The sequence below is a fragment of the Quercus suber genome, unplaced genomic scaffold (genome assembly GCF_002906115.3).
Source record: "Quercus suber isolate HL8 unplaced genomic scaffold, Cork oak 2.0 scaffold_956, whole genome shotgun sequence".
Lineage (NCBI taxonomy): Eukaryota > Viridiplantae > Streptophyta > Magnoliopsida > Fagales > Fagaceae > Quercus > Quercus suber.
This window is the reverse complement of record NW_027070376.1, coordinates 22,132-35,016: the sequence shown is the minus strand read 5'-3', so window position 1 is coordinate 35,016 and position 12,885 is coordinate 22,132. Positions and strand designations below refer to the sequence as shown.

Here is a 12,885-nt window from a genome sequence, read left to right as displayed (position 1 = left end):
TCTAATATAATATTTTACATAATATTTGTCACAATTTTGTTAAGTGAAGAGTTATGAATGGTGAAGAAAAAAAATAAATCTATATAAGTTCATATTTCTATTACTTACAACTTACCGCATGTTAAGTTGTGACAAAAATTATATAAACACTGTTAGGTCCCTATAAATAGAGCCTCGATGTATATTCAATTCTTGTAGTTTTTCACATACACATCACTACCTATAATCTATTCTCTCTCACGTCAGTCTATCTTGCTCGGACTACTTTGTAGTAGTTTCGTTTGTAATACCTTCCCTCAATCTCATCAGTTTCCATCAAAATGGATCCTGCAAAATCAGAACAGCATGAGCCAACCGTCTGCCACCTGGTGGCCATGCCGTATCCCGGTCGCAGCCACATCAACGCTATGATGAATTTGTGCAAGCTTCTGGCTTCAAAAACCGCCGATATTCTCATCAGCTTCGTCGTCACCGAAGAGTGGCTCGGATTCATCAGCTCAGAGCCAAAGCCACCGGCTCAGATACGCTTCGCCACCGTACCCAATTGCATACCTTCCGAGGTGGGTCGTGGGAAAGATTTTCCGGGCTTTCTGAAAGCCGTGAATACGAAGATGGAAGTGCACTTTGACGAGCTCCTGGACCGGCTTCAGCCGCCGGTGAAAGCCATCGTGGCTGATACTCATTTATATTGGGCTATCGGCTTGGGGAACCGAAGGACTATTCCGGTGGCCTCACTTTATCCTATGCCGGCGATGGTGTTCTCAGTTTTGCATCACTTTGAACTGCTCGTGCAGAACCAGCATTTCCCAGTTGATTTGTCAGGTGAGTCAAAACCATATCCTTATGGTATCTATATTATATTATTACTTTATATTATAGTATGTCTTAACAGTTGGTTTTTGTAATTTACACCATAAAAGGCTTAAACTAAACAATAAATGTACATAAAAAAATTTTGGACTCACGTGGTCTGTTGGAATTTTGGGAATGATGCATAAGAAAACTTAGAAAAGTGACTTTTTATAGAAAAGAAAAAAATAAAAATTTTTTTGTCTGCTTTTTGTTTTTGTGTCTGCCTTTTGTTTTTGTTTCTTTTTTTTTTTTAATTTTTTTAATAATAATAATAATACCCAATCATCTATAAAATGATTTATTAATAAATACTTTAAAAACATTTGCTAACTGGACCCAATAATAAAACTAAGAAAACCCGCTAAAGATATTTTCTAACCAAAAATGCAATTTACATTTGTTGATTTTATTTTAAAATAATTTTAGTTCTATAAGTTTGGTGGTTATTTTAGTTTGATAATTCTATCAAAAAAATGATTTAGTCCTCTAAATTTGAAATTGGTCATTTTAATCAGCTAATTTTGTCCAAAAATTATTTTATTTGGTAATAATTTAATGTTGTTAGACTAAACTGACAAACTCTGATTAAATGACTAAAATGGTTTTCAAGCAAAATTACTAGACTAAAATGACTAATTTCAAACTTAAAGAAATAAAATAATTTTTAGGTAGAATTAATGAGTGTAAATTGCATTATTATTTTAACATAAATTGCATTTTTTAAAAGTTGATTATGGATATCTATTCGTTCATATGTATATCTATATATCAAAATAACTAACTATTAATTATTATTTTTAGAATGTGAACCAGCTATTAATTGTTTGAAATAGTGACTTAATGATTGGACCAAATCATTATATCAGATTAACAAACATCAGTAATTAACATCAATTTTTTTATTCCATGTTTGTTACAATTTTGGTAATTAGGACCATTGTGTACTTTGACCTTATATATTATATATTTCTTTATAGACAAAGTTTGGCTCCAAACATCTTCGGAGCTTTGGGCTCTAATTACCAATGGAAAAGTAATGTCTCCTATCATATACATGACAAAGACTAATTTCATCTTTTTATTAGTGGTTGAAACCAAACATTTTCTTTTCCAATATTGCAAAAATTAGATATAATATATATATATATATACATTTTTTTTTCTTGAACGACTAAAAAAATTTAATTGAGTTAGAGCATCTCCAATAGACTCTCTAAAGCCAACTATGGAGAGTAAACACACACAAAATACCCCTCCAATAGCCTCTCCATCTCCAATTTTTTTTTTTTTTTTAAAAGACTTGCTACAGTAGCTCTCCAAACATGGAGAGCACTGTAGCAATTACTGTAACTCTTCTAAACAATACCCTCCCAGGCCTCCCTTAAAATATTACCCGGTTGAATAAGAAATTACTTTTTTCTCTTTCCTCTCTCTCTCTCTCTCTCTCTCTCTCTTATTTATCTCAACGGCTACAAAATACAAAATACAATCCAAACACGAAAATAATTTTTCTCATAAACCAAAAGAAATTTATATTAAAAAAAAAAAAAGAGAAAAGAGAGAGACCTGTTCATGAGCAAAAGAATTAATTTAGCATCAATAATCACAACCGATTAAAATATTTAATTTTCACTCAATAATCCCAACAATAACAACAAAACTATTCTTGATCTTATGTCTCAAACATCTCTAAACTCAATCTCAATCAAACATTCACAATGGCTACAAACACAACAATTATTTCTCTTAAACATCTCTAAACTAAAGCATAATCAAAATACAAACTCAAAAACACAATCTTAAAATTAATCAAATCATAACAATAAAAGTAAAAAAAAAAAAAAAAAATCAGGACAGAAGCCATTTGACCCAAAGTGAAGCAAAAAAAGATACAACGCCTTCCTATGTCCTTCGATCAACGTGGAGCAAGTAATCGCTTGTTCTTAATTTCTGTGTTTTTTATCACTGTAGAAAATGTTCTAGAATCAAGTAGAGAGAGAGAGAGAGAGAGAGAGAGAGAGAGAGAGAGAGAGAGAGAGAGAGAGAGAGAGAGAGAGAGAGAGAGAGTGAAAATGAGATCCAGAATGAACTAGAAAAAGAAAAAAAGGGTAGATAGAGATGGTAGTGGGATAGGTGTGTGGTGGAGAAAAAAACAAGAGAAGAAAAAAAAAAGTATGGATGTAAGTAAGTTTGGAAAAATAATATAAAAAATAAGAAATGTCAATTAAGAAATTCTACCACAATATTTTCAAATAATTTTAAGCAATAGATTTTTTTAGCTAATATTGTTGAGTAAAAAAATAATTTCGTGGTGAGTCTAAATTACAACTAGTAATAACTTTCTATATAGATTTTATGTGATTTTTGTGAAAGTATTGTGAAAAATATTGTAGATATAACATTTTTTTTTGAAAAATATAATTATTGGGAATGAATATAGGAAGAATAAATGATAATAAAAAAATAATAAAGAATAAATGAAAAAATAATATTTAAATGAGATGAAAAAATGATAAAAAGTTGAAATTATTTGAAAAAGTAATAGCTAAAAAGTAAAATAAACTATTCATTTTTAATAGTACAAATATTTGAAGAGGTTGCTAGAAGACCAAACACTACTCATCAATGAAAAGGACCAAACAGTTAAAAGTCGTAATCTCGTATAAATAAGGTGGTTGCCAATTAATGTTCGTTGGGAAAGAGGGTTTTTTTTTTTTTTTGTTTTTGCTGAATAGTTGGGAAAAAGTTGTTACTCTTACGCACACTTAACTCGTTTATATAAGGTGGTCATCAAATCAAAGTCCAAACAGTCAACCAATATGGTACAAGACCCACAAACTGCTTTTTTTCCCTATCGAAGTTTTGTATATTTGCAATAATAGATATTCCATATCACGGGAAGTGATTATCAAAAAAATATCTTCAACTGCGTTAAAAGATTGGCCCAAAAAAAATGCTACTAAAGAAGCTTAGGGGGTATTTGGTAGAGTAGTTTAAAAATTATTGTTTTTTTTTTTAAATACGTGTGCGTAAAAAAATGTGTTGAAATGCGTAAAATGCTGTTTAAAAATTAAAAAATATTGTTTAAAATGACAAACCAAACGGAGCCTTAAGCTTCGCATTGTATCCTTTTTTTTTTTTGGCTTCATGTTCTATGGCAGTTTCTAGCATTTAGGCTTTTCACTTACATTACTTTCTGTGTTTTATTAAGAACGGGGTGACGAGCTTGTGGACTACATCCCTGGAGTTTCAACTATCCGTATTGCTGATCTTCCCACCTTTACGTATGGAGATGGTCGACTAGTCTTGCCTGGAGTCCTGGAAGGTATTTCAAGCGTGTCCAAGAAAGCGCAGTATCTTCTATTCACCACCTTTCACGAACTTGAAGCTGAAGCTATTGACACTTTAAAAGCCAACTTTCCTATCCTGGTCTACCCTATTCGTCCTGCTATACCTTACTTAGAACTTGAAGAAAAGAGTGCTTCTGTAACTAATGCTAACAATGGTGTCAACTATCTCTGGTGGCTCGATTCTCAACCTCCATGTTCGGTGTTGTAAATCTCAATGGGAAGTTTCCTTTCGGTTTCAGATGCCCAAATGGATGAAATTATTGGTGGTATAAGGGACAGTGGTGTTCAGTGCTTGTGGGTGTCACATATAGAAACTGGTCGGCTCAAGGGTTGTAGTGGTGATATGAGCCCAGTGGTGCCTTGCTGTGACTAATTGAAGGTGTTGTGCTACTCCTCAGTAGGAGGGTTTTGGACACATTGTAGCTGGAATTCCACTCTTGAGGCTGTTTTTGCTGGTGTACCAATGCTTATTTTTCCTATATTTTGGGATCGAGTCCCAATCAGTAAACATATTGTGGAGGATTGGAAGATTGGATGGAAGTTTAAGAAAGATGTTGGAGTTGTTACAAGAGGTGAAATTTCAGAGCTTGTGAAAAAGTTTATGGATAACGAAAGCAATGTGATGAACGCAATGAGGCAAAGAGCCAAAGAACTTCAGAAGTCAAGTCGACGAGCAATTGCAAAAAGTGGGTCATCTGATGCAAATCTTGATGCTTCTATTAGAAATATTTCAGAAGGCCAGTCATTAAGCATAGTTGTAATTTATCGTATTTATTGGTCAATTGATATGCAGAATTTGATTGAAATTTCATTAAGATCGTGTGGTTTTAGACACTTTATTCTTCGACAACTTCTTTAAAAATAAAATTGAAACTGTCACACAAGATGCACCAGATTATTTGCATGTAATGAAATTAAAACCTTGTAACTTTTACTAGTTTAATTATTTTGTTAGATGAGTTTGATTTGAATTTAAAAAGTGTGGTGATATGTGAACATTGAATTTCAATTGTTGTGGAAAAACTAAAGTGCTATGATGTCATTTTTATGCTGTCTCATAGAGGTTTGTTTTTAATTTGTATTTTTATTTTGTATTTATAAGTTATTCTTATAAAATTCCATTCTTGCTTTTAGTACAAAACTCACTGAGTCAACTTGTGCAGTGACAGCTGTTAGTCCAAAGTAGAAGTATTATTTGTGTGGTGTTGCTTAAGTTGTGGGTTTGAAGAGGCGTTTCTTAGTTGCCATGGGAGACTAGTTAAGAAATTAGAAGGGGAGGAAACTAATTTTTTTTCCTATGCTCATTTTCTAGCCTTGCATTTTTTATGAACCTTCACAATCACTTCAGCAAAGGCTTCATGTTTCTTAGTGCCTATTTTCAAAGGGACCTTAATAATTCACTTAATTAGGAACGCCTTGTTGAAGACCCATGACATGAGATAGATGAGTTCTATCTCGGGTTGTTGTATTTGTAGTTTTTTACTTAAAAACATGTTGGATTTAGCACCACTTTTCCTGATCACCTCATATATCTGTCGAGACATTCCTTAAGGAAAATAAGGAGGTTATCTACAAATTGCAAACGAGAGAAATCACTGGCCCACTTGCTGCAAGTACACCCCGTCAGCTTGAACTCCTACACAGTCAACCTATTGTCTCTTTCGGCTCCACCACACAGCATGGACCTCTACTCCCTAATTGTCAACAATCACTCAATACTCATTCTATACAAACCTGTGGGAAGCTTTAGGCCGGTTTGCTCCATTATCACGTTAATCCTTCAATTCCTCTATAACCGAAATCACTAAAATCTGCCTTAAAAAATCCTAGTTGGGTTGCTGCTATGCGTGAAGAGCCCTCCATGCTAAACATACTTGGACAGTTGGACTCTTGTCCCTCATGATCCCACCATGTACCTAATTGGGTGCAAATGGGTCTTCATAACCAAATTGAAAGTTTGTTAAGGTAATATTTTCTATGTATTGGCTTATCTTTTGAAAAAATGCATTTTACTTGTAATTGAGTAGATATATGATAGGTTTAAGATATCAAGAAGTGTGTTAAACAAACATCACAAGTTGTATCATTAAATACATGAAGATTGAACCAAGAAACAATTGAAGAAAAGTTGAAACAGTGGACCTAGACATTAGTCTCGACAGAAGCCTGACACTAGCATCTATCGAGACTTAATGAGTAATTTTGGACATTAAGCTTGACAACTCTCAATCTATCAAGCTTTGCGAATCCAGAATTCTCATATTAGAATTTTTGCCCATAATGACTTGGTTTGCTAGAGTTTCATTCACTAAACCTCTAGATTATATAAAAGTTTTATTTTAAACTCATCATAGACACAGAGACTCAATTTAGAGAACATATACACTCTATTAGAAGCTACTGCGTTCTTGTACATTTAGGATTTTGTAATCAAGTGCTTCCAGATCTTCAACATGCTTTGAAGTGAAAAACTTTGCATCCAACAACAATCAATCAGTTGCTAGGAAGTTTGATACATATTAGGATCCATGCATGCAAGAAGAAGTCTCTACAAGATCAAGTTCAATTAAGGATTAGAGTGAAGGTTCAATTGCAGGTTGATATTTTGGGATAGTTGAAGATAGTGGTAAGATTCTTTATACTTGTAACCGCTTGATTCTTGATTATTAGATTCTTTGGAATGGTGACTTGAAATTCACCCAGTAGGGTTTTTGAATTTTTGCCTTACGAGAGATTTTTCCCATTCATCAACAAATTACTGTATCAATTTAATTTCCACTGTAATTAGTTTATTTGGTGATTTATTCATACCTCCACGATTTACATGTAATTTGACCTAATTAATCAACTTGTGTAATTGAACTAATTAACTAGAGTTAATCTATAACCCAACAAAGTTGATGGGAGATTTGAAGGATTGATAGCATGACTAATTGCTGAAGGCTTTAACTAGCGTGAAGATGTTGACTATGAAAAAAAAATTTAGCCCTTCACTGTTGTAAGAGAAGATTGAGAGAACAATGGGAGAAATGGGTTTATCTTGTCTTAGAGGGAAAATGTAGAAGAGTAAAGTATTGATGAAGACACAAAGCCTACCAATTGATATTGAAAGAAGGATAAATTTTGGCTCCAAACATGTTTGAAACCTAGGCTTCAACCTATAATAATAAGATGACACGAGTCCTTGTCATTTAAAATGTATATAATTCTATTGATCACAAGATAGGTATACATATCATCTTATTATTGTGCATTGAAACCTAAGGCTCCAAATATATTTAGAGCTAAACTTTATTCATGAAAGAAATTGAAAAAAAAAAAATCCAATTGATTTATGGAAACTCATGTACTGTATAAAACACATAACTAATAAAAGCTTTTGTTTTTTTGTCTCACTTAAAAAAAAAAAAAACTTTTAATTTTTTTAATTAAAAAAAAGTTTTTACTTTTTCTCACACATTTAGCATAAAACGTATTAGGATCTATATTTTTGACAAACACTATGCAAATAAATTACAAAAAATTATAAGATACTCAAATGAATACTATATTAATGTATTAATTTATACTTTGTAATTGTTTGTGAGAATAAACCCAAATATTCAAATATTTTATAACAGTTTTTTATTTAATTTTAATATTTTCTTTCTTTATATTTAACATTAACTGAGTTTATAAATGGATTTTTGAACTTTTTATATATTATCTTAATAATTTTTTTTTTTTTGGATGCATTCACTAATTTATTTGTATTTAAATTAATTATAACAGTAAATACATTTGTGGCCTTTAGTTGAATCTCAAATTGTTCTTAAATCTTAGTAATTTCAATAGAAACATGTAATGTTCAAATTAATTCCTCTTTTCTCAACTGTCTAATTATCCAAAAAAGTCAAAAATCAAAACTATAGTAGCGGCAATACTGTCATATGGGTGATATTATGTATCACATACGTATTGGAATCTTGATATTCCCTCGCCAAAGTTACTAGTATCTCACATTGTCAGAAGATCTTGAAGAAAGAAGCACAAATCATCAGTTCAGCTCCAAGTTCAAGGCTGTGCACGTGCTACTTGTCGGTTAGATAAGAGTTTTCATTTGCTTGCTGTCTATTGACCATTATTTTACATAACATTTATCATAATTTGTCCCATGATGAACCATGAGTAATAAAGGAAAAATAGTTGGTCAGTGATTTCATATTTCTATTACTCACAACTTACCACATAGCAAGTTATGACAAAAATTATCACGTGGCAAGTTACGACAAAAATGGTATAAATCATATTCATTTAATATTTACTGTGGGGACCGTATACACAGAGCCTTGATGTATTATTCAATTCATTGAGTAAGATGAGCAAGTTTTATTTAGTTCTATAGTTTTTCATACACACATCACTACATATAATCTATTCTCCACTTCAGTCCATCTTGCTCGGACTACTTTGTAGTAGTTTCGTTTGTATCACCTTTCCTCAGTCTCATCAGTTTCCATCAAAATGGATCCTGCAAAAACAGAACAGCCTGATCCAACCGTCTGCCACCTGGTGGCTATGCCGTATCCCGGTCGCAGCCACATCAACGCTATGATGAATTTGTGCAAGCTTCTCGCTTCGAAAACCGCCGATATTCTCATCAGCTTCGTCGTCACCGAAGAGTGGCTCGGATTCATGAGCTCAGAGCCAAAGCCACCGGCTCAGATACGCTTCGCCACCGTACCCAATTGCATACCTTCCGAGGTGGGTCGTGGGAAAGATTTTCCGGGCTTTCTGAAAGCCGTGAATACGAAGATGGAAGTGCACTTTGAGGAGCTCCTGGACCGGCTTCAGCCGCCGGTGAAAGCCATCGTGGCTGATACTCATGTATATTGGGCTATCGGCTTGGGGAACCGAAGGAATATTCCGGTGGCCTCACTTTATCTCAGATACGCTTCGCCACCGTACCCAATTGCATACCTTCCGAGGTGGGTCGTGGGAAAGATTTTCCGGGCTTTCTGAAAGCCGTGAATACGAAGATGGAAGTGCACTTTGAGGAGCTCCTGGACCGGCTTCAGCCGCCGGTGAAAGCCATCGTGGCTGATACTCATGTATATTGGGCTATCGGCTTGGGGAACCGAAGGAATATTCCGGTGGCCTCACTTTATCCTATGCCGGCGATGGTGTTCTCAGTTTTGCATCATTTTGAACTGCTCGTGCAGAACCAGCATTTCCCGGTTGATTTGTCAGGTGAGTCAAAACCATTTCCTTATGGTATCTATATTATATTATTATCTTATATTATAGTATGACTTAAGAGTTGGTTTTTGTTTTAACCAAAAAAAAAAAAAAATAGTTGGTTTTTGTAATTTATTCCTTAAAAGGCTTAAGCTAAGCAATAAATGTACATAAAAAAATTTTGGACTCACGTGGTCTGTTGGGATTTTGGGAATGATGCATAAGAAAACTTAGAAAAGTGTCATTTTATAGGGGAAAAAAAATGTATAATTTTTTTGTCTGCTTTTTGTTTTTGTTTTTGTTTTTGTTTTTTTTTTTAATTTCTTTAAATAAAAATAGTACCAAATCATTTATAAAATGATTTATTATTGTTAGGGTGGATTTGGGTTGCGGATAGATTATATTTAACAGTTTATTTTATTATTCAGATTATTTTTGTTATTATTTATGAGTCTTATTACATTTTTTGGTATTATTTATAAGTCTCATTGTACTATTTTAGCTAACTTTTACCTTTAACTATAGTACTTTTCATAAATTTTTTTTAATTTTAGCAAAATAAGTAGATCCAAACAAACCCTTGATTCGACCTAATAATAAAACTAGGAAAGACCTGCTAAAGATTTCTTTTAGCAAAAAATTCAATTTACATTTGAAGATTTATTTAAAAATAATTTTAGTTCTATAAGTTTGTATAATTATTTTAGACTGATAATTTTATCAAAAAATGAATTTAATTCGATAATTTTGTCTAAAAATTATTTTATTTAGTATTAATTTAATGTTGCTAGACTAAAGCGACAAACTTCAAATTAAATGACTAAAATGATTTTCAGGAAAAGTTACCGAACTAAAATGACTAACTTCAAACTTAAAGAAATAAAATAATTTTTAGGTGGAGTTAGGGTCCGTTTGAAATTCGCTTATTTTGCTAAAACTAAAAACATTTTACTAGTAGATAAAGGTAAAAGTTAGCTAATTAGTTGAAATAGTACAATGAAACTTATGAATAGTAAAAAAAAAAATGCAATGAGACTCATAAATAGTAGAAAAAATAAGCTGAATAATAAAATAAGTTGGCAAAAATAATATTTGCCAAACGGACACTTAATGGGTGTAAATTGTATTATTATTTCAACATAAATTACATTTTAAAAAAAAATTTGATTATGGATATCTATTCCTTCATATGTATATCTATATTTCAAAATAACTAACTATTTATTTTTTATTTTTTTTAAGAATGTGAACCAGCTACTAATTGGTAGAAATGGTGACTTAATGGTTGCAACCAATCATTATATCAGATTAATAAACATCAGCAATTAACATCAATTTTTTTTAGTCCATGTTGGTTACAATTTTGATAATTAGGACCGTTCTGTACTTTAACCTTATATAATATATATCTTCTTTATAGACAAAGTTTGGCTTGAAACAAGTTCGAAGTTTTGGACTCTAATTACCAAAAGGAAAATAATGTCTCCCATTATATACATAACAAAAACTAATTTCATCTTTTTTTAGTGTTTGAAACCAATCATTTTTTTTTATACGGAAAAAATTAGATATAATATATTAGATATATATATATATATATATTTTTTTTCCTTCAATGACTGGCAAAATTTAATTGAGTTAGGTAAGTAGGACCAAACAGTTCTTATCAAAGAAAAGGACCAAACAGTTAAAAGTCGTAATCTCGTATAAATAAGGTGGTTGCCAATTAATATTAGTTGGGAAAGAGGGGATTTTTTTTTTGAATAGTTGGGAAAAAGTAGTTGCTCTTACGCACACTTAACTCGTTTATATAAGGTGGTCATCAAATCAAAGTCCAAACAGTCACCCAATATGGTACAAGACCCACAAACTGCCTTTTTTTCCCTATCAAAGTTTTGTATATTTGCAATAATAGATATTCCATATCACGGGAAGTGATTATCAAAAAATATCTTCAACTGCGTTAAAAGATTGGCCCCAAAAAATGCCACTAAAGAAGCTTAAGCTTCGCATTGTATCCCTATTTTTTTTTAGCTTCGTGTTCTAAGGCAGTTTCTAGTATTTAGGCTTTTCACTTACACTACTTTCTATATGTGTTTAATTAAGAACGGGGTGATGAGCTTGTGGAATACATCCCCGGAGTTCCTACTATCCGTATTGCTGATCTTCCCACGTTTACATATGGAGATGGTCGACTAGCCTTGCCTGGAGTCCTGGAAGGTATTTCAAGCGTGTCCAAGAAAGCGCAGTATCTTCTATTAACCACCTTTCACGAACTTGAAGCTGAAGCCATTGACGCTATAAAAGCCGACTTAGCTATCCCTGTCTACCCTATTGTCCTGCCATACCTTACTTAGAACTTGAAGAAAAGATTGCTTCTATAACTAACTCTAACAATGGTGTCAACTATCTCCAGTGGCTTGATTCTCAACCTCCATGTTCGGTGCTGTACATCTCAATGGGAAGTTTCCTTTCGGTTTCAAACGCCCAAATGGATGAAATTATTGGTGGTGTAAGGGACAGTGGTGTTCGGTGCTTGTGGGTGTCACGTGGAGAAACTGGTCCTTTCAAGGATTGTAGTGGTGATATGAGCCTAGTGGTGCCTTGGTGTGACCAATTGAAGGTGTTGTGCCACTCTTCAATAGGGGGTTTTGGACACATTGTGGCTGGAATTCCACTCTTGAGGCTGTTTTCGCTGGTGTACCAATGCTTACTTTTCCTATATTTTGGGATCAAGTCCCAATCAGTAAACACATTGTGGAGGATTGGAAGATTGGATGGAAGGTTAAGAAAGATGTTGGAGTTGTGACAAGAGGTGAAATTTCAGAGCTTGTGAAAAGGTTTATGGATAACAAAAGCGATGAGAAGAGTGCGATGAGGCAAAGAGCAAAAGAACTACAGAAGTCAAGTCGACGAGCAATTGCGAAGGTGGATCATCTGATGCAAATCTTGATGCTTTTATTAGAAATATTTCAGAAGGCCACGGTCATTAAGCAAATTCTATTGTATTGTGTTCACTAATCAATTGATTTGTAGGAGTTGACTATAATTTCATTTAAGATTATGTAGTTTTAGACACTTTATTGTTCAACAATTTCCTAAAAAATAAAATTCAAGCTGTCATCCAATATTAGATATGGTCAAACGGGTCAAAATTTTTGACCCGACCTGATCTGACTTGACCCTAACTAGATTTTTTGACCCATGACCCAACTCAAACCTTTTTCTAAGACTTTTTTTTTTGGGTAAAAAATAAAATAAAATAAATTAAGACAATATTGGTTTAATTATTTGTTGTGAGTTTTAAAGAAATAATTGAGACATTTACATAACTGTATACAAATTAATTGAAAGATAAATAGTTGAGCATTCTGTAATGAGTAAAAAATTTTAGATATCAAATCACAAAATTTTAAACCTAAATCTTTTCTTTAAAGGAAAACCCATGAAACATTTTTTTTTTAAA

General features: G+C 32.7%; 2 protein-coding genes across 2 annotated transcripts; both read left to right on the top strand.

Annotated features, from left to right (window-relative positions):
- Positions 1-205: 205 nt before the first annotated feature.
- On the top strand, positions 206-5,061 carry LOC112005270 (UDP-glycosyltransferase 87A1). The gene is given in 2 exon segments (XM_065768535.1): positions 206-822; positions 4,064-5,061. Coding segments are annotated over 2 exon segments (1,500 nt in total). The 5' UTR covers positions 206-320.
- Positions 5,062-8,521: 3,460 nt separating this feature from the next.
- Positions 8,522-12,547, top strand: LOC112005280 (UDP-glycosyltransferase 87A2). The gene is given in 6 exon segments (XM_024037522.2): positions 8,522-8,945; positions 9,170-9,431; positions 11,526-11,753; positions 11,756-12,061; positions 12,064-12,339; positions 12,342-12,547. Coding segments are annotated over 6 exon segments (1,383 nt in total). The 5' UTR covers positions 8,522-8,705; the 3' UTR covers positions 12,413-12,547.
- Positions 12,548-12,885: the final 338 nt, after the last annotated feature.